Source organism: Nilaparvata lugens, chromosome 11 (assembly GCF_014356525.2).
Source record: "Nilaparvata lugens isolate BPH chromosome 11, ASM1435652v1, whole genome shotgun sequence".
In the NCBI taxonomy this organism is placed as follows: domain Eukaryota; kingdom Metazoa; phylum Arthropoda; class Insecta; order Hemiptera; family Delphacidae; genus Nilaparvata; species Nilaparvata lugens.
Genome location: NC_052514.1, coordinates 40,601,509 through 40,620,624, shown reverse-complemented (window position 1 = coordinate 40,620,624; position 19,116 = coordinate 40,601,509). Strand labels below are relative to the sequence as shown.

At 35.1% G+C, this 19,116-nt stretch overlaps 1 protein-coding gene across 1 annotated transcript in view; it reads right to left on the bottom strand.

The window, feature by feature from the left end:
- The window catches only part of LOC111045145 (phosphatidylinositol 4-kinase alpha), a 113,467-nt gene that overhangs the window by 70,699 nt on the left and 23,652 nt on the right, over positions 1-19,116 (bottom strand). Inside the window, 6 exon segments of the mRNA XM_039438436.1 lie at positions 568-741; positions 4,735-4,970; positions 6,771-6,910; positions 9,406-9,562; positions 15,814-15,973; positions 16,809-16,903. Of these exon segments, the coding sequence (XP_039294370.1) occupies positions 568-741; positions 4,735-4,970; positions 6,771-6,910; positions 9,406-9,562; positions 15,814-15,973; positions 16,809-16,903 (962 nt within the window).

The window sequence follows — 19,116 nt, the reverse complement described above, 5'->3', positions numbered from 1 at the left end:
TGGATAACCAATTCAGTGGATATTTTTTGTTTATTCAATTTTCAAAATCTCAATATAATCATTGTTTATGACAAATTTTGGTGGCTATGATAGTAGTTAATTCAATAATTTTCAACCAGCCAACTACTGAACTAGACTGATATAAACGGCTCCAATGGACGACCTTATTCGGCCGAATTAACGGCCGGCAGATTCGTCCGATCCAACGGCCGAACGGATCGGTTGAATACGGTTCCAGTGGACGGTTACCCTAAATCATACATTAAATCATCTGTATACTATAATAAAGGAAGGAACTGGCTTATACATGTACGAGATAGGAAAATTATGTCTGAACTACTGGACTGATAAACTTGGAATTTTGCATATGTATTCTTAAATAACCGAGGATGGTTACAGGCCTATTTCCAATTCTTCAAGATTCCACTCGGTCAAGTTTTCAGTTTGTCAGTTTTTAAAATAGACCCTTGCGGAGTATTTAATAAAAATGATGGAAAGAAACAAGAATTCTTATTAATAAGTTCTCTATAATACAAGTTCTAAGTTAATGAATTTCAATTTGCTCACCTATCAACAAATCCCGACAAGTACTTGTCAGCCACTCGTCGAATCTGCTTGTAAATGTGGTTGAAATTGATGAGCAGCAACTGCGCATGCGCCTCCAGCTCTCGTTCGCGACTCTCGTCCTTCGGCTTACGCGACATCGCGTTCAGAAACATCGCAAACACTCTGTCGCCAACACTAACGACAAAATCACATTTCATTAGATAAAAAAAATGTAATAAGATTTTCAATTTCACAAAATTATTAGGTCGATTGAATGAATGCTAGCAATTGATAATTCTAAGTCATTCCCAAGCAAATGCTAGGACTTGAGTCAACTTTATAATCTTGAGGTGCGTACAGATATACGGGCCGCAAACATGAGCAATTCACTTTTAATCAGCTGACTATATCTGTATTTTTACAGAAACGGTAAGATACAGATATAAAAAGCTTGGCATCAGCTGATTAAAAGTGAATTGCTCATGTTCGCGGCGCGTAAATCTGTACGCACCTTCATATGTATAGATAGAATTTGAATAGTTGTTAACCACTAGATTCTATTAGTATTCAATCGACCCATTCCTGTACAAAAAATTGCTACAAAACGTTCAGAGAAACTATAGAAAACAGAATAAGGTAGTAAGAACATGAATTATTCAAGTTATTAGTTTGTTAATTAGTTACTTAGTTTATGAATGAGAAAAGATCATATAATTTCAGTTTTTAGTGCAGATTATACAAGCGGTTCTTCAGAGTACTAATAAAACGGTTGTACAACATTGACAGTTACTCAGTCGAATTTTTAAAACAGTAAATTCCATCAACATATAATTTTTGTCACTCAACACCGACATGCAGTCAGTCATTAATTGAATTGTATGTTAATACATCAGTTCGAAATCGATCAAGAAACCATCATTTTCAAATTCCATTGTTCAAAGCTGTCAGAAATATAGGTTTGAATACTGGAGGTACACTGCTTACAAGAATGGCACAGTGCCTAGCATATGCAGATGATGTAGACATCTTAGCCCGAAGGGAAGAGGATCTCATTGAAAGTTTTAGAAAATTGGAGGAAGAGTCAAAAAAGCAGGTTTGGCAGTCAATGGAAGTAAGACTGTGTACATGAGGATGGCTAGAGACCAGAGAAGGATACCTGAAGAGCTCGCACTGGAAGGACATCGTTTTAAAACAGTAGAATGTTTTAAGAATCTTGGATCCCTGATCACTAACAAAAATGAAAATCAAATGGAAATCAAAGAGAGATTGAAAGCTGGAAATAGGGCATACTTCAGCCTACAGAAAATTCTTAGATCAAGGCTGTTAAGCTGGAGCAGTAAAATTGAAATTTATAGGACAGTTCTGCGACCAGTGGTGATGTATGCTTGTGAAACATGGGTGTTGACAAGTTGTGATAAGATGCTGTTGAATCGATGGGAGAGAAAAATCCTAAGAATAATTTATGGGCCAGTGTTAGAGGCTGATAGGTGGCGACTCAGAAAAAATGATGAGCTCTATAATCTGTATGGGCAACCGAGCATTGTTACTGAAATTAGAAGAGCACGTATTCGTTGGTTGGGCCATGTGGAACGTATGCCGGAAACCCGTACAGCGCGTATGTCTCTGTATCAGCAACCAGGGGGACAAAGAAAGCGTGGCCGACCACGCAAGAGATGGTTGGACGACGTGGAGGCAGACCTTCAATCCTTGGGCGTGAGAAGGTGGAGGCAGCGAGCACATGACAGAGATGCATGGAAAAGGCTTGTGGAGGAGGCCAAGGCTCTTCAAGGGCCGTAGAGTCAATGAGTAGTAGTAGTAGTAGTAGTAGTAGTAGTAGTAGTAGTAGTATTGTTCAAAGCTGGATTCCAACATGTCAGTGACAGTAAAAGAGACCCGTACAGTCGGAATATTATTGCATATAATAAGAACCCCCACTCTGGATCTATTACTACTACACCTGCCCCAGTACATGGGTTTCCCATAGATGAGTAGGTTAAAAAATGAGAGAAAAATTAATTTTCTCTACATATGTAGTAAATTTTATAAATTGTATTTCTAAATATTATATGTATTTTATTGATTTCATTTTAATTTCATTTATTGTATAAACCACTATAATCATAATATATATTATCCTATTATATTAAGCGAGCAATTTCTGTAAATCTGTTTATATTTTTATAACTGGTTATTTATGTTCAACGGATCTCGAAAACGGCTCTAACAATTTTCACGAAATTTGGAAAATAGTAGGTTTATGATATAAAAATTCGATTGCACTAGGTCTCATCCCTGGGAAAACTCGCTGAAGGAAATGAAAAGGATAACAATTATACATCCTTGGAAAAACATATGATAATTTCGTCGTCTGTCGAAACAGAAGATGCGTGTGTGGGAGAGAAACAGATTTATTTCCAGCTGAGTAATCAATCAGCGAGAAATATTATCTAGCTAGACAATTTAATCAAAATAATCTGATTTGTTGACATGACATGATAATCCTTCTAAACCATCATAATTTTCAAAGTTAATCATTGTTTGACAATCTTAAGTGATTAGTGACTGTTATTTTGTTGTTCAAGTTGTTAGATTTTTTTGTTTTCAAATGTTTAAACAGAAAATAGAACCTGAATTCAAGTGTATGGAACATAACCTACTTTCTGGACTAATTATAGTGTATAAATCCAAATTCGGGGAAGAAACAGTTTTTGGCTGAGCCTGTTAGTCCTTCCCCAATCATTTTAAAGAATTGTGTTCAGTTTATCAATAGTCAATAAATAAATAACGAGCGAAGCTCGGTGCCCCGATATTAGAATATATCATTTATTATTATATTGGAGGAAAAACTGGGCTGAGCCTGTACTTTTTCTCTCCAAAATTTTGGTAAAATGTTAATGTTGTCCAAAAGTTGAGGTTATGTAATCACACACTGCTTCATCACTTGATTAGATTACTTGTTTGTATTTTTATGGATATAACATTTATTTATTTATTATTTATTTAATAAGAACTGATTCTATTAAAAATTGGTATCATGTAAAATTGCATTGCAGGAGAGTTTACATGTCAATTTACAACTGACAAAAGGAAAAACAATGACAAAAATAATAAAGTATCTTGGGCCCTGTTTTTGAGAATGGTCTCTGGAGAGGAAGAAAAAAAATTGAAATAGAGGAGTTCTTAAACAATGAAGACATTGTGCCGTCGATAAAAGCTTGCAGAATAAGATGGGACACATGTTGAGAATGGGAGATGGAAGAGTGGTGAAATGTCTATGGAAGGAGAAAATATATAACAGAAGAAGAAAAGGTCTACCAAGAAATAGATGGACGGATGATGTGGAACGCGATCTAAGGACGCTTGGAGTTCGTAACTGGAGGAGGCTTGCCGAGGATCGAGACAGAAGGAGAGGCTATGTGAGGGAGGCCCAGGGTTGTAAAGACCTGTAGAGCTGAGGAGTAAGTAAGTAAAGGAAAAATAATATTGAAAATGTGGCAACGTATGAACACCCCCATTATTGTTTATTGTTTTTGAAGGGACGGATACAAGGATCCAAAGGTTTAAAGAACCCCACACATCAACCGAAGCTTATTGTGTTCCCAAGTAGTATGTTAGTTAGGCGAACCAATACCTAGGTCTTTACAAGAACCAGGAGTTTTTCCATATACTAACATTCCATTCATCACCTGGTTGCAATCCTTGTTGCAATCCCGTGTGATATGCTTGGCAGTCTCTTCAGACTGATTAGTCCTCGTACACCTACAAGAGTTCAACTCCTGGCCTTCTTTGTAGGTCCTTCCGCCAAGGAAGGGGCGGCCAAGTTGCCTCTAGGGCGCCCGGCCACCCTCGACTCAGCCTCTTGACCCACATTTGTGCCTGGAGTTTCACCCATCTCTGGTCTCTTGGGTTTTTCTTTTTGCCCCTCCGAAACTGCCCTGATGAGGCAGATCCCGTGGGTTTGAAGGCAAGGCAACTTCTGGAGTTGCCTTGAGGTCCATTTTAGTCGCCTCCTACGACAAGCATGAATACTTTGGGTGAATTCTGGTTTCCAACACATACTTGAGTACAATGATCGACTCAAAGCTTCCCCAAACCACAGGGGGCAACACCCCCATAAGAACCAATGCTACCGAAGACGAGGCACCGTGTGAACACTCTCATAAGAACCAATACAATTTATGCACGAACCTTGAGATGCACTGCCACATTCCATACTTGTCCTTGATGATGGCCGTGTCCATTAGGTACTCGAACATAGGCTGCAGACTGGGCTCAGCTGAATTCTCCACGCGGAATGTCTCCAGCCAGTAGACAGACAGCAAGTAGGTGCACTGGGCAAACAGCAGTTTGTTCACGAACGCCGTCACCTCGGGAGGATTCTCCAGCAGATTAAGGATCTGCGTTTTCAGTTCTTGCAACTGGTTCTGCAAGGCAACCAGAGTATAGTTAAATTAGTTGATTTCAAATCCGATCAAATTCAATTCACACATAAAACCTGAACTGAATTCAACTGTGATAAAAGTGAAGCTATAATAATATAAAAATATCGATACTCACGTTTTAAAGTGGCGACATATCTTGAGCTGGTGTTGCACATGACTGTATTAATTAGTGATAAAGAAGTATGGGTAACAAACAATAGATTTACTCCGAAAGGATATAATATTATTTCTATAAGTAAGACAAAGTTTTACTTTTATCGTGGTTTCAAGTGAAATGTTTAATTTTCGCCACACTGCACAGAAAGCAGCTATTTTCCAGTCCCTACGTAGATCTGAAAGACCTTGTGTGCAGACGACTCTTGTCTGACGTAAGAAACAGGTTTCTTTCCGGCCTAGGCCGGAAAGAGTACTCTTTCCAGCCGCTAACGTGGTTAATAAGTCCGCTAGATCGGGTGAGTGTCATCTTTCTTCATCTGAAGTCGCCATTATTTCAGTTCGAATTTCGAATCAAACTAATTCAGCATTCACTTCGCAACCATTTTTATTCAATTATTTATTGTTGATTAGTGCATTCCGAATTTTCAAAAATGCTTGAAGATGAGATGCCCGTGATATTCCAAGTGAAATTTTAAAAGAATCTGAAATCCTGACTGCAAATCTTCTACCACTAAAATCAAGAGATAGGTATGATAACAAGTAGTATTCTTTATTTATTTTGTCAGCAATACCTGTAGTGTGGCGAAAAATATCGTTCGCACCATGGGCAAAAATGTTTTTCCGGCTCTCAATCTTTTCTAGTCCTCGGCCTACGGCCTCGGATTGAAAACCGATTTCGAGCCGGAAAAATCTCATTTCCTGCTCTAGGTGCGAAATATACTATTTATTGTAATTCTGATGGAAGTTTTTTTTCGGCTTTGTATTTGGAAATTAATGAATCTGATAAATTCAAAATGTTATTCCATACATTTTTTTGGACTCATAATTGTGTATGAATCAAGTTATCATTTACCTTTATGCCTGTTGTTTTTTACCTGAACTGTATATGTATATGAATGAATAAAGATGAATATGAATGAGTTGAATGGTGTAACAGCCTGAACTACTTTTTGTATTTAATAAAGACGACTTTTACAAATCGATCAGTATTTGTCTAATTGACTGGTTTCTTATTTGATCTAATTACTTTTTAGAATAAAATTATCTTGTTTAAACAACCGAAAATAGTTCTTAATTTTTCATCATTTTTCAAATGATTGTGCCAACTTGCAGTCATTTTATTCTACAGGTTCTGTCAGAATAGTAACATCAATGTTTTACGAATATCTACCAATTGTTAGATAAAAAAAATTGTTCAGAGCTAATAGAAAAGTATTTCATGATATTAGTCATCTTCAAATTGAATGAATATGTAGGCCTATAATAAAGGCAAACGCAAACATCAGTGGACAGATGTATGCAAACAGAAAAAATCAAACTATGCAGACGTGAGTATACATATGCAGAAAGACGGACGTCTTCATGCGTTGCAGCACTCTAGCACCTGGGGATGGATTTTTCCTCTTTCTGTCTACATACGTCTGTCTGCTGCGGTGTGCGATCACATTAGTAATCATGAAGCAATCAAAACTAATATCGGGGTTTTCAATGAAGTGGTTCTGACAACTCCCAGTCGTTTGATTCAAAATTTACCACAACACCATTTTCACTCCTACACAAGATGATAGTACAGTGGTGATACAATCAATGATCATGTACAAAAGTATAATGATTATAAATCCGTACCAACGAGACACTGTCGTTCCTGACGGCTGACGTGTATTGCAGTTCACGCATCTCCGACCGGGAAGACGTCTGCGAGACAAGGAAGGGAGATTTCACCGCTATCTGTTTCACTCCGTCGTACCATTCAGCAGGCCACAAACCTGTCACAAAAACATAACACAAAATATGAATCTGTTAAAACTATAGCTATCAAGTCTAAACTAAGTGCCGGTTGCACAAAAGCCGGTTAAATTTCAATCGTGATTAATTCCACGAGAACCAATCAGAGAAGCAGTCTTTTCAAAAAATCTTCTCTGATTGGTTCTCGTAAAATTAATCACGGATAAAATTTTACCGACTTCTGTGCAACCGGGCACAATAAGCTAATTTTTCTCTAGCCTTCTAGCTGAAAAATGAAACAGCGTTTCTCCCATTACAGATAATATCGAGCTTCACTCGTTATTTTTATTTTTATTTATTGATAAACAGAACACAATTCTCTAAAATGAACGTGTTTATATTTCACAGCTGGCTATATTTATGTCATTTTATGAATTTCGGGGATGCGATATTTTGATTTTTCACATACTCACTCGCTCACTCACTTTTTTACTATCCACAGCTGTTTCAGCCAAGGATGAATTATCCTTTTAATGTTTTTCAGCGAGTTTTCCCAGGGATGAGACCTATTGTAATCGAATTTTTATATCATAAACCTACTATATTCCAAATTTCGTGAATCGTTAGAGCCGTTTTCGAGATCCGTTTAGCATAAATAACAAGGTATAAAAATATATACAAATATACAGAAATTGCTCGCTTAATATAATAGGATAGAAGAATATGTTGAATTTTAATTATATTTATTTATTCTTTCATTTACATAATATAAATTTCAACAGAAGCTCAAGTTATTAAGCATAATCAGAAACAAACAATGTACTCCTCCATGTAATCTCTATCTATGGTATAATGCTTTCATTCATTCCTATAGTGAGGTCCACGTTATAATGACAGTGGAGAAAGATAGGAGAAAAGAGTTGCCAATTCTCCTCCTTGCCAATGCCTTCTATAGAAGATAGCTGATTCACGTATATGTGAAATCATGTAAAATTAACTGTTCATTCATGATAATAATAATAATAAATTATACTTTGTTAATCAAAAAACTATATTTTTTCAATAATTTAATCATAAGTTTTCATAGTTGAGATTGAATATTTTGTTGATTTCAACATTGTTAACAAACGATCTGACAACATTGCGATCAAGACAAGGATAGCGCTATCTTCTACATTGAAAACATAATGTCTATTAATCAATTATATATACAGATGGAATTAAATAGAGAATGCATTTATTCAAATGCTAATTAATATATAATTATTATTGAACGAAAATCCTAAATAAATGCTGCAAATCACCCCGAAGACCTCTGCTACTGAAAACATTGACAACAGGGCTAACAGCTAGATGGAAATTCGATGAGAACTACTATCCAAAAATTAGTTGCCAGCCCGGGAATCGAACTCAGTACCTCCCAATTGCTAGTCAGGAATGCTTGCCCTTACACCAAATTGACAATCTCTGGATAGCAGCGATCATTTTATACGAATCCATAGCGGCCAACTAGTTACAGATGGAATTAAATAGAGAATGCATTTATTCAAATGCTAATTAATATATAATTATTATTGAACGAAAATCCTAAATAAATGCTGCAAATCACCGCGAAGACCTCTGCTACTGCAGACATTGACAACAGGGCTAACAGCTAGATGGAAATTCGATGAGAACTACTATCCAAAAATTAATTAATTAGCATTTGAATAAATGCATTCTCTATTTATTTCCATCTGAAACTAGTTGGCCGCTATGGCTTCGTATAAAATGAGCGCTGCTATCCAGAGATTGTCAGTTTGGTGTAAGGGCAAGCATTTCTGACTAGCAATTGGGAGGTACCAGGTTCGATTCCCGGGCTAGCAAATAATTTTTGGATAGTAGTTCTCATCGAATTTCCATCTAGCTTTTAGCCCTGTTGTCAATGTCTGCAGTAGCAGAGGTCTTCGGGGTGATTTGCAGCATTTGTTTAGGATTTTCGTTCAATAATAATTATAAATTAATTATATACTTACATTGTTGAAAAACGATCTGGTAACGTTGCAGTGCTAGAGAAGGATAGCACTATCTGCTTTGACGAATGATAGACAAGGAAAGCAACACCAATGTTAATCAAATACTGCCATTATAACGTGGACCTCACTATGGGTTTCATATGGGTGAGATTCGTGAAAGAGTGCGACCCAATCACGGCCTTAGAGGAGGAACAGAAGAAGATTTCTTGATGGCAACTCCACATTCAATAGCCAATCTGAATGGACTGGATAAATGTATTTGAATAAATTGTTTTCAGTTACCATTTATGTTTGTTTTTTATGTTTAATTTTATACCTTGAGACAAGGGATCATTCCCATATTATGATCCTCAAGAAGTGAATATGGAAATGAATACTGATTGATGTCTTGGAAGCCAAATAAATAAATAAATAATGGGTGAGATGATGTGGATAAAATATGAATGAATTTATAGTTTCAGGTAGGTTTTGAACCCGCGGGCAGTGATACCCGAGACAGAAACCAACAGCTGACAACTAACCTGAATCAGTAGTGAACCCCATGACGACACAGTAGAGCCAGAAATCTCGGAACAGCTTATGCAGTCGCGGCTTCGGCTGACGAATCATAGCTAGTCGTCTCAGGAGCACTGCTATCACTGGTATCAACATTCCCAGGTTACCTGCACTGCTGGACGCCTGAAATTCCATCAAATTTCTAATAAAGTGTTCGTTTTATATAAATTCAACAGTTTTAAAATCTAGAACAAAAAAATACTATATCAAAGGACCTGTCTGGTTTAGGAATGGTATCAAAGCTGGCTGGTGTCAAAGTTCTCAGGTTGACCTGATTTCAGGGCCTCTCACGTGACTTGAGGACTGGTTTTTGCAGAAATAACAGAATACTTCAACTCCATTGCTTTAACTGTCAACCCTGAAAAAACCAATGTTGTGCTCTTTGACGCTTGCAAGCAATTTTCACTGGATCCAAACTGCTCTCGTATATATGAACCACTAGAAGTAAGGAAAAAGGTGAATTTTCTTGGTATTCACATTGATGAAAAACTGACCTAGGAAGAGCATATCAATTACATTACAAATAACATAAATAGGAATTCCTACATTCATAAAAGGCTATCCAAATATTTAACTGAAGATCGGCTTCTTCTGGTTTATTATGGAATCGTGCACTCTCATCTAGCCTATGGTATAGAGATATGGGGAGGAGCTGCCAATAAATACATGAATAGACATTTTCTCGTTCAAAAAAGAATATTGAGATATATTTTCGGACTAGGATATAGAGACTCTCGAAGAACTACATTTCAAAACTATAAAATATTGACAGTTTATGCTCTCTACATATATAAAACTATAATCTTCATCCACAAAAATTCACATAAACTGACTGCTTCAAGTGATATACATAGCAAGAAAACTAGAAACTCTAAATTTTATCACAGGATAAGGGTAAATAAGAAACTAACAGAGAATGATCCATTTATTAAAGGGGTCATATTTTTCAATAAATTGCCAGAGCATATCAAATCCCTGAAAGGCAACCAATTAAAATCTCAATTAAGAAAGATCTTGGGAGACAGGCCGATATATAGTATTAGTGACTACTAATATTAATAATACTACTATATGATATTGTTTATTATATAATATTACTATATTAATAATATATTCTTTATATTTATTTAATTTATAGATTCTCTGTTTAACTCTCTTTTTCTTTGTACTGTATAGTGTATATGTTTCTTTTAAAAAATGTTAGAGATTAGGAAAACTGACGGTTTCAATCTTGTAATCTTGCTTGATATGGAAATAAACTCACTATTATTATTATTATTTTAGACAGCCATACTCAAGGGCCGTTTGCACAGTATAGATTGCTAAACTCGATTAAGTTTAAACTTGAATCGGTTTTCTCAGTGCATTTACTAATCCAGTTTAAGTTAAACTAGTTTAGCGTTAAGTTGATAATAGAATGTCATCGTTTATAATATCAGGAAGGGTAATTTTTACAGGAAATTTGCTATTTGTTTATAAACCATCAGTAAATTGAGGTTATGTAGCTACTATTTCCTGGTTCAAAATCCACAGAGCTGTAAGCTGTACGGTAATAAAAGAGAAAAGCGATCAAGAAATTCTTCAAAAAATGATGAAATGCTATATTACTATTAAAAACAAACTTATATTTTAGTTGGCACCAAAAAATATAATCTAGAATGTAAGATAAAAACCTTATTTTTTTATCCGTCCCTTACGGGCAAGATGTATTTCTTTATTTTTTGGATGATTGAGTGTGCGTGTGTGAGTATGAATGGTCCATGGAGTTGTTTTTTTTTGTATGGTTTCTGAATTACAATGGCGTTTTAGGATACGAGATTATTATTTGCATTGAAAATGGGTAATGATTTTAGATTTTATAGCAACATAAATGAAGTGAATAATAGTTTATTAACAGATGTAAATGATTTTATAATTTTTCACCAGAATATTCGAAGTTTACATTGTAATTATGACGTTTTTATGTCCTACTTGAGTTGTTGGAAGTATATGCCGGATATAATTGTATTGTCTGAAGTCTGGTTGCAGTCACCTGAGGAAGCGTCTATGTATTCTTTAGATGGCTATAGCACCTATATAGCCTGTAGTAACTATTCTAGGGCATCTGGAATCTTGGTTTTTGTTAATACAAAAAAAATGTTAATGTGAAGAGGTTGGATTGCGATATCATGGGTTCAGACACAGTTTTAATTAGGGCTACACTTGGTAACTATTCCTTATCAATACTCTGTTTGTATAGATGGCATGGCTATGACTTTGATTCATTTTTGGATAATCTCAACAATGCTCTAAATTCTCTCCCAGCAGGGGACACAGTTTTGATTGGAGATATAAATATCAATTTGTTGGATAATATTAGTATTAAAACAGATAAATATTTAGAGGTAATGTATAGTTATGGCTTTGAATCTATGGTAAATTTCGAAACTAGAGTTACAAACGAGAGTGCAACTTGTATAGATCATGTCTTTTTGAAGTCATCTGGTACCCATAATGTAAAAAGTGGTGTCTTTGAGACTCATGTCAGCGACCACAGGGCTGTGTCATTATCTATTTCAAGAGTTGCCAGCAAGAATTATGTTAGGACGGGAACCAAGGAAATAATTAATTATGAATATCTTAGAGCTTTATTATTCGATTATGACTGGAGCAGTGTTTTTGCAAGTAACGATGTGGACTTCAAGTTTAAATCATTTATTAACGTACTAAATGTCTCAGTTGATAATGCTAAGACAGTTATAAATTACAAGTATAAAAATCAGAAGTTCAAAAAGCTCAAACCTTGGATGACTGATGGACTATGTGTTGCAATACATGATAGAGACAAATTATACAATAAATTTCGTAGGAACCCACATAATATACAAATTAAAAATCATTTAAAGGTTTACAGTAGTAAAATTAAAAAGTGGATTGAAATAGCTAAGCAAGACTATTATCAAAATATAAATCAGATGCCAGCTAAAAGGCAATGGAAAGTTATAAATGATGTAACAGGTATGTCCTCAGCGAGGAAAAAATCCATAACTTTTATTAAAAGGGATGGCATTGAGTTTAGGGACTTGCCCTCCATTGCTAATATTTTCAATGAATATTTTGTAAATGTACCTAAAGATGTAATTGATGCTATCTGTAATCCCAGTGAAGATGCTACAGCTTTATATTATGATATTTTCAAAAATAACACACCTAGTAAATCCTTCTTCTTTGAGCCCATTCACTACTATGAAGTCTGTTCTTTGATCAATTCCTTAGCTGATCATAAGTCCCCTGGAATAGATAAATTTTCGACATGTCTCATCAAGGAAATATGTGCCTATTATTCCAGTTCTAGTCGATATATTTAATTGTAGCATCATGAATGGTAGGTTTCCCTCTGATTTGAAATTTGCGAAGGTTGTACCTATATACAAAAGTGGTGATGAATATGATGTAGGTAACTTTAGACCAGTCTCTCTTCTCTCAGTTTTTTCAAAGATTTTTGAAAAACTGGTAAAGAAACGCCTTATTAGATTTTTCGATAAGACAAAACTTATTCATGAATGTCAGTTTGGATTTCAGGAAGGTTTAAGCACCGAAATGGCATTGAACTGCTTTTTGAAGGGTATTTATACAGGTTTGAATAGTCCAGAAGGCTGCAGGGTCTCAGGCCTTTTCTTGGATATTAGAAAAGCCTTTGACACAGTCTGTCACTCTATATTGCTGGAGAAACTGCGTAGGGCTGGAATTAGAGGAAACATTCTCCAGTGGTTCCATTCTTACCTGAGTGGAAGAAAGCAATGTGTTACAGTGCAAGGAGTAAAAAGTAATACTTTGACTTTGTTGAATTGTGGTGTTCCCCAAGGATCTGTACTGGGCCCGGTTCTATTTCTGGTTTATATTAATGACTTGTTCAACCATAAATTCAAGGGATGTGTTACATCATTTGCTGATGACACAGCCCTGGTTTATGTTGCTAAGGATTCTCATATTTTGTGCAATATGATGCAGAGAGATCTAAATGATCTTAGCTTGTGGTTTGGAATGAACAGGTTGGCTCTGAATTCGAACAAAACTAAGTATATGTGCTTTTCCTTGTCTACCTCGGTTGAACTCCCTACCCCGCTCAGGTATCATGATATGGATTGCTTGATGGGGCAGCGGAATTGTAATTGTGATGTTGTCTGCCGGACCAATTCTATCAAGTACCTAGGGTTAATTTTAGATGATACTCTAACTTGGAGGCTCCATATCAAGAAGCTGAAGCAGGTTCTCTTTCTGATGCTGCGGAAATTCTATCACATAAGGCATCTGTTTCCCGGTAATGTTGTCTCTAATATGTACTATGCATTTGTGCAGTCCAGACTTGGGTATGGTATTTCGTGCTGGGCATCCACTTATATATCTCATTTCTTGCCTTTGATTAGGCTGCAGAAGGCAATTATCCGTGTTATTTGCGGTGAGGGTGGGCGGGTCCACTCATTCCCACTTTTTAAAGCAAGATCCATCCTGCCGTTGAGATATCTGTATGGTTCTGGCACTATTTTATAAGAAAAGTGGTAACCATGGACCTGATGTAGGCCTACCCTATTACACTAGGAATGCTGAGAGGGGGTTCATAACATTGCCTCGTTCTCATTGTACTTTGTTTCAGAAGAGCTTCGTTTTTTTGGGCCCGAAATTTTTCAACTGTCTTCCCACTGAAGTCAAAAATGTAGCTAGTATTGCTTCTTTTAAATCTAGATTAAGATTGTGGTTGATGAATCGTTCACCGGGAGAGATTGAGGATCTTTTTGGAATTTTAATCTGAACTTTATTCACTCGTTCTTCTTTTTTTTTTGATACACCATTGGAAGGTGTAAGCTATGATTTAACAAAATCAGCTCCATGTTGTATGAGTGTGTGTGTGTGTGTGTGTGTGTGTGGTTTTAATTATTTATTATATTTACTATTTGGTATCATTCATATTCATTATCATTATTATTTTATTCCCATTATTTTCAGTTTATAATATCTCATGTGTGTACGCTAAGCGAATTCCCTATTTTATTTTCAATTGTGAGATATGCTCCTGTTTGCAGACAAAGTTTACTCTTTAGCAAACAGTATTGTATTCATTGACTGTACACTAAGCATTTTTGTTGAATTCAATATTTGATTATTTTTATTCTGTAATGTACTTGTCATAGAATAAAGATTTATTATTATTATTATTATTATTTATTTTTTTTATAAAAATCTACTTAAATCTACTACGGTCTTCCTCATTTATTAGAAATCTCTCGAAAGCAAAATATCTCAGTTGTGTGTTATTAAAAACATGTTTTCTAATCAAAAAATCACTGATAAAAATTGTCTTATTTTCTATCAAGTGGCTTATTTAATCAAATACTAAATTGGCACTTGCTTTACTCAAGCAAAACCGTTAAAAAATCTCTATCATTCCAAAAATTTAAATGATTTGTTTTTTGCCCAATTTTTCTCAGTTTCAAAGTTTCTTCACAGTCAATCGCATTGAAAACTTCTATCAATAATGATTCACTATAAGCTAAATAACTATTATCGTCTACAGAAGCATTAAAAACAAACGTCGAAAAATAATCGACTATTAGCTGTTTCCCCATCAAATTTTACAGATGTCTAGTTAATCCAAATAATTTGGATTAAACCTCCTGTTTTGGAGGTTTAAACTTTCCCAGAGTTTAAACTCAATACAGAGTTTAAACTGATACTGCGCAAACGAAATTTTAGTTTAAAACAAAACAAATCCAGATTTGGTTTAAGCTTTAGCTTAAACTTCCACTGTGCAAACGGCCTTTAAACGAGTATACAAAAAAACATCAATCATATAGAAAAAATTTCCATCTCTTCACTAATGCAGCCTGTAAGATTAGGAACGAAGTGTGATCGCTTGTGGTCTAGCGAATTAATATTCAGGATTTTTTTGGGTTCTTTTTGTCAGGTCAATATTATGAATCCTTCATTACTAAAATGTCATGTTTAGGCTCCTTCAACTGACTCAATAAATTTAGCAATGGATATAATAAATTGATCTCTCAATATAATCTTCGAATTTTACTTCAACATACAACTACGATCGACTAGTTGATAAACGTTTCTTCATTTATCTAGTATGGTCTGAGTGTCACCATTTGGAAACACATGCTCTCTACTAGAGTCGAGTCTCTTCTCCAAACCATTGCTAGTTTTTAATGTCATAGATTTGAGTCTTGATTCGAGTCTTGCTGAGTTGTACCTACCGAAATTTATCTCAAACGGTACTTACATTCTTATTTACTTACTTTTGACCTTGGTTGTCCAACAATAGTTGAATTTATATATTTTTTCAATGGGTTTTATATAATTAATCAGTGTTTTACTTTTTTTATTAGTACCTTATTTGAGGCAGGAGCCTTCTCGGATGCCCGCTTCCCCTCCAATCCTAGCTGCACGAAAAGTTCTAGAAGGCGAACAAGCAGCTCGTTCATTTCAGAGTCACCCTGTAGGTTGGCAGCTATATTCGCCAATGCATTGATAACAGCTCCTGATACATGTCTATGAAACAAATCATTCAAATTATTCTAAATAAGTTTTATTCGAAAGAGAAAACAAAAATATTCACTTGTTATAAATGTATTGTACAGGTTCTTCATTAATAAAATTATTGAGAACTTTACAAGAATAACAGACTGGAACATTTAGTACAATTGTTAAAAATTGACTGAATGTTTTATTACCATAAACAAAATTGCATTGACAATAGTCACAACTTAATCTAGATACAATAATGTTGATTATTCGTATACAAGTACACGTTATATAATATTATAAATTAAAATACAAATAGGATACTTCAATACAGTAGACCTCACGCAGTATTCTCATCCACAAGTACCTGATTGAAACTATAGACCCTATGGAAATACAGCAATAGACTGGCTTCTCCACACATCTGTGTAATCACTTGTCAGCTGATTTATGATGAATAATTCTATAGTCTGATTTTTTCTCTAATATTGGCGTATGAAGGAGGCTCATTTTTTCTTTTATATTATCCTTGAAATGCAAAATTTCCAAAAACCTTGTATATACGTCGATGTGCAATTAAAAAAGGGAACATACCTGTCAAATTTCATGAAAATCTATTACCGCGTTTCGCCGTAAATGCGCAACATATAAACATTTAAACATTGAGAGAAATGCCAAACTGTCGACTTGAATCTTAGACCTCACTTCGCTCGGTCAATTATAACTAAGGATAAAAGTTACAGACCAACATTTGCTCTATTGAATAAAATTCAATTATAAATCACTACTAATTTGAAAATTACAGCAATTAACAAATCCTGAAGTCAAAGTCAAAATGATGAGCCAGGATAACATGGCTTACCTATATTGATTGGTTCTATCATTACTGTATGCGGCATTACTGGCTTCCACAGTTATCATCACGAACATTCTCATGATTTCTTCATAGATATTCAGCTGAAATACACAACAAATAATATTATAAAACAGCTACAATATAACAGAGCTTATAAGATTATAAATTTATTTGAAAGATATGCGTATTACTTCACACAATGGGGATGCAATTAATAATACAATAGAACAGAAAACTCAGGAAAAACCTCGACTTATGAATATCCCGATACAACTATCATTTCCATTGTCTATTATATAATTATATAGGGGGCATAGCCACTGACCCCCACTGCACCTGTGGAGATGTGCAGACGATGCAGCACTTGGTGGAAGACTTCCCACTGTATTCTTATGAAGGGGGAGTCAGGGGTATTCACCTGGCGGATGAGCGTGCCATGTCATTGCTGGAGGGGACTGTGAGAGGGCTTGGCATCTAAATTCACAAAAATGAAGAAAACCCGACGAGACATATTTATGTTTAACATTAAAAACCATATAATGTCCGTTTGATTCATTAGTTTGTCTATTTGTCGTTTGTGTATTTTATTTCTGAACTGGGCCTGAAAAAAACATAAGCATTTATAAATATACTATCATTTCTGTCGGTTCCTTCAAGCTGCGTTTACATTGGTCGAGTTTCTTTGAATTCAAGTTTTCTCAACGTTTGAGTTAAATGGTCGATTTTGAAAACGTGAAGTCAAGTTCAATTCAAATCAAGTGTTCATAACCTCAAAAGTTTATAAGTATGGTGTAAAAAATGTGATTGATCTCAAAACTTTCTTCTAACTTATAATACGTATCTTATATATCATGATTTTCTATTGTTTAAATACTGTTCTTGTAAACTTGACTTTCAAATGTTCAAAATACATTCATTTCGTGCGAAAGGTGGATAATTTAAGTAAGATTTCCATTGGAAAATGCAAATGCTAATGCAAATTAAGCAAATGGTATATAGGTCGTTTATGTTCCAAATTCCAAGCCGAGTTTTCGTCAACTCAAGTCGATTACTGTCGGATACTGTCTATTATTACTGTTGGGGTTAGAGTATAAGAACGTCACAGTATGAGAGACTACCAGCGTCACATAGCTTCACAAAAATGAACTACTGTACTAAGACTGTCTGCTTGAGTTAACAGTGAAATTCGTAGCATAAACGCCCCATACCATGGGATATCTTCTTATGCTATCTGTTCTCTATGGTATGACTGATTCACACTTCGACATGATCATACAGCCAAGCTGGTCGACTATCATTATTTATTCTTCATTGATTGATACAATCATCATATCATCAAAATGATAGGGAGAGAAAAAAATAATGTAACCTTGTGCTATTCCTCTCCCAAATTTAGATAATGTTACACAAAGTCCGAAACAGGTTAAGTCTTGTATAGTGAGGTCCACGTTATAATGGCAGTGTTTGATTAGCAATGGTATTGCTATCCTTGTCTATCATTCAACAAAGTGGAGAGCGCTAAATCTCTTTCTCGCTTCGCTCTGTTTCAAGATCGTCTTTGAACAATGTAGAATTAATTATTGATTAACAAAACATTTCATCTTAATTATAAAATTATTGAAAAATATTATTTCTTGCTTAATAGAATATAATTGATTATCCAGAATGAACAGTTAATATTACATCAATAAACCTGTATCAGCTACCGTCTATAGAGGCATTGACAAGACAGAGGATCGGCAACGTTGTTCTCCTATCTTTCTACACTGCCATTATAACGTGAACCTCACTATAGTGAGGTCCACGTTATAATGACAGTATTTGATTAACTTTGGTTTTGCTATCTTTGTCTATCTATCATTCGACAAAACCGGTGGTACTATCCTTTTCTAGGTCCACAACGATGACAATTATGTTTTTGACAGTGTAGAAATATAATTAATTATTGCAGAGAATCGGCATCGCTATTCTTCTGTCTTTATCCACTGCCATTATAACGTGGACCTCACTATATAGTTGTTCACTTCACAAAATTCTAAGTCCTTAATTATTTTAACAAAGTAGATTTTTAAATTTAGATTGATTGATTGAGTACTGTGGTACGACTGACCTCACACTTTGAGATGATCATACAGCCGAGCTGGTCGACTATGATTCTTCATTGATTGATACAATAAGAACATTATCAAAATGATATGGAGAGAAAAAATAAGATAACCTCGTGCTATTCCTCTCCCAAATTTATATAAGGTTACACATAGTCCGAAATAGGTCAAGTCTTGTAGTTGTTCACTTCATAAGAGTTTCAGTCCTT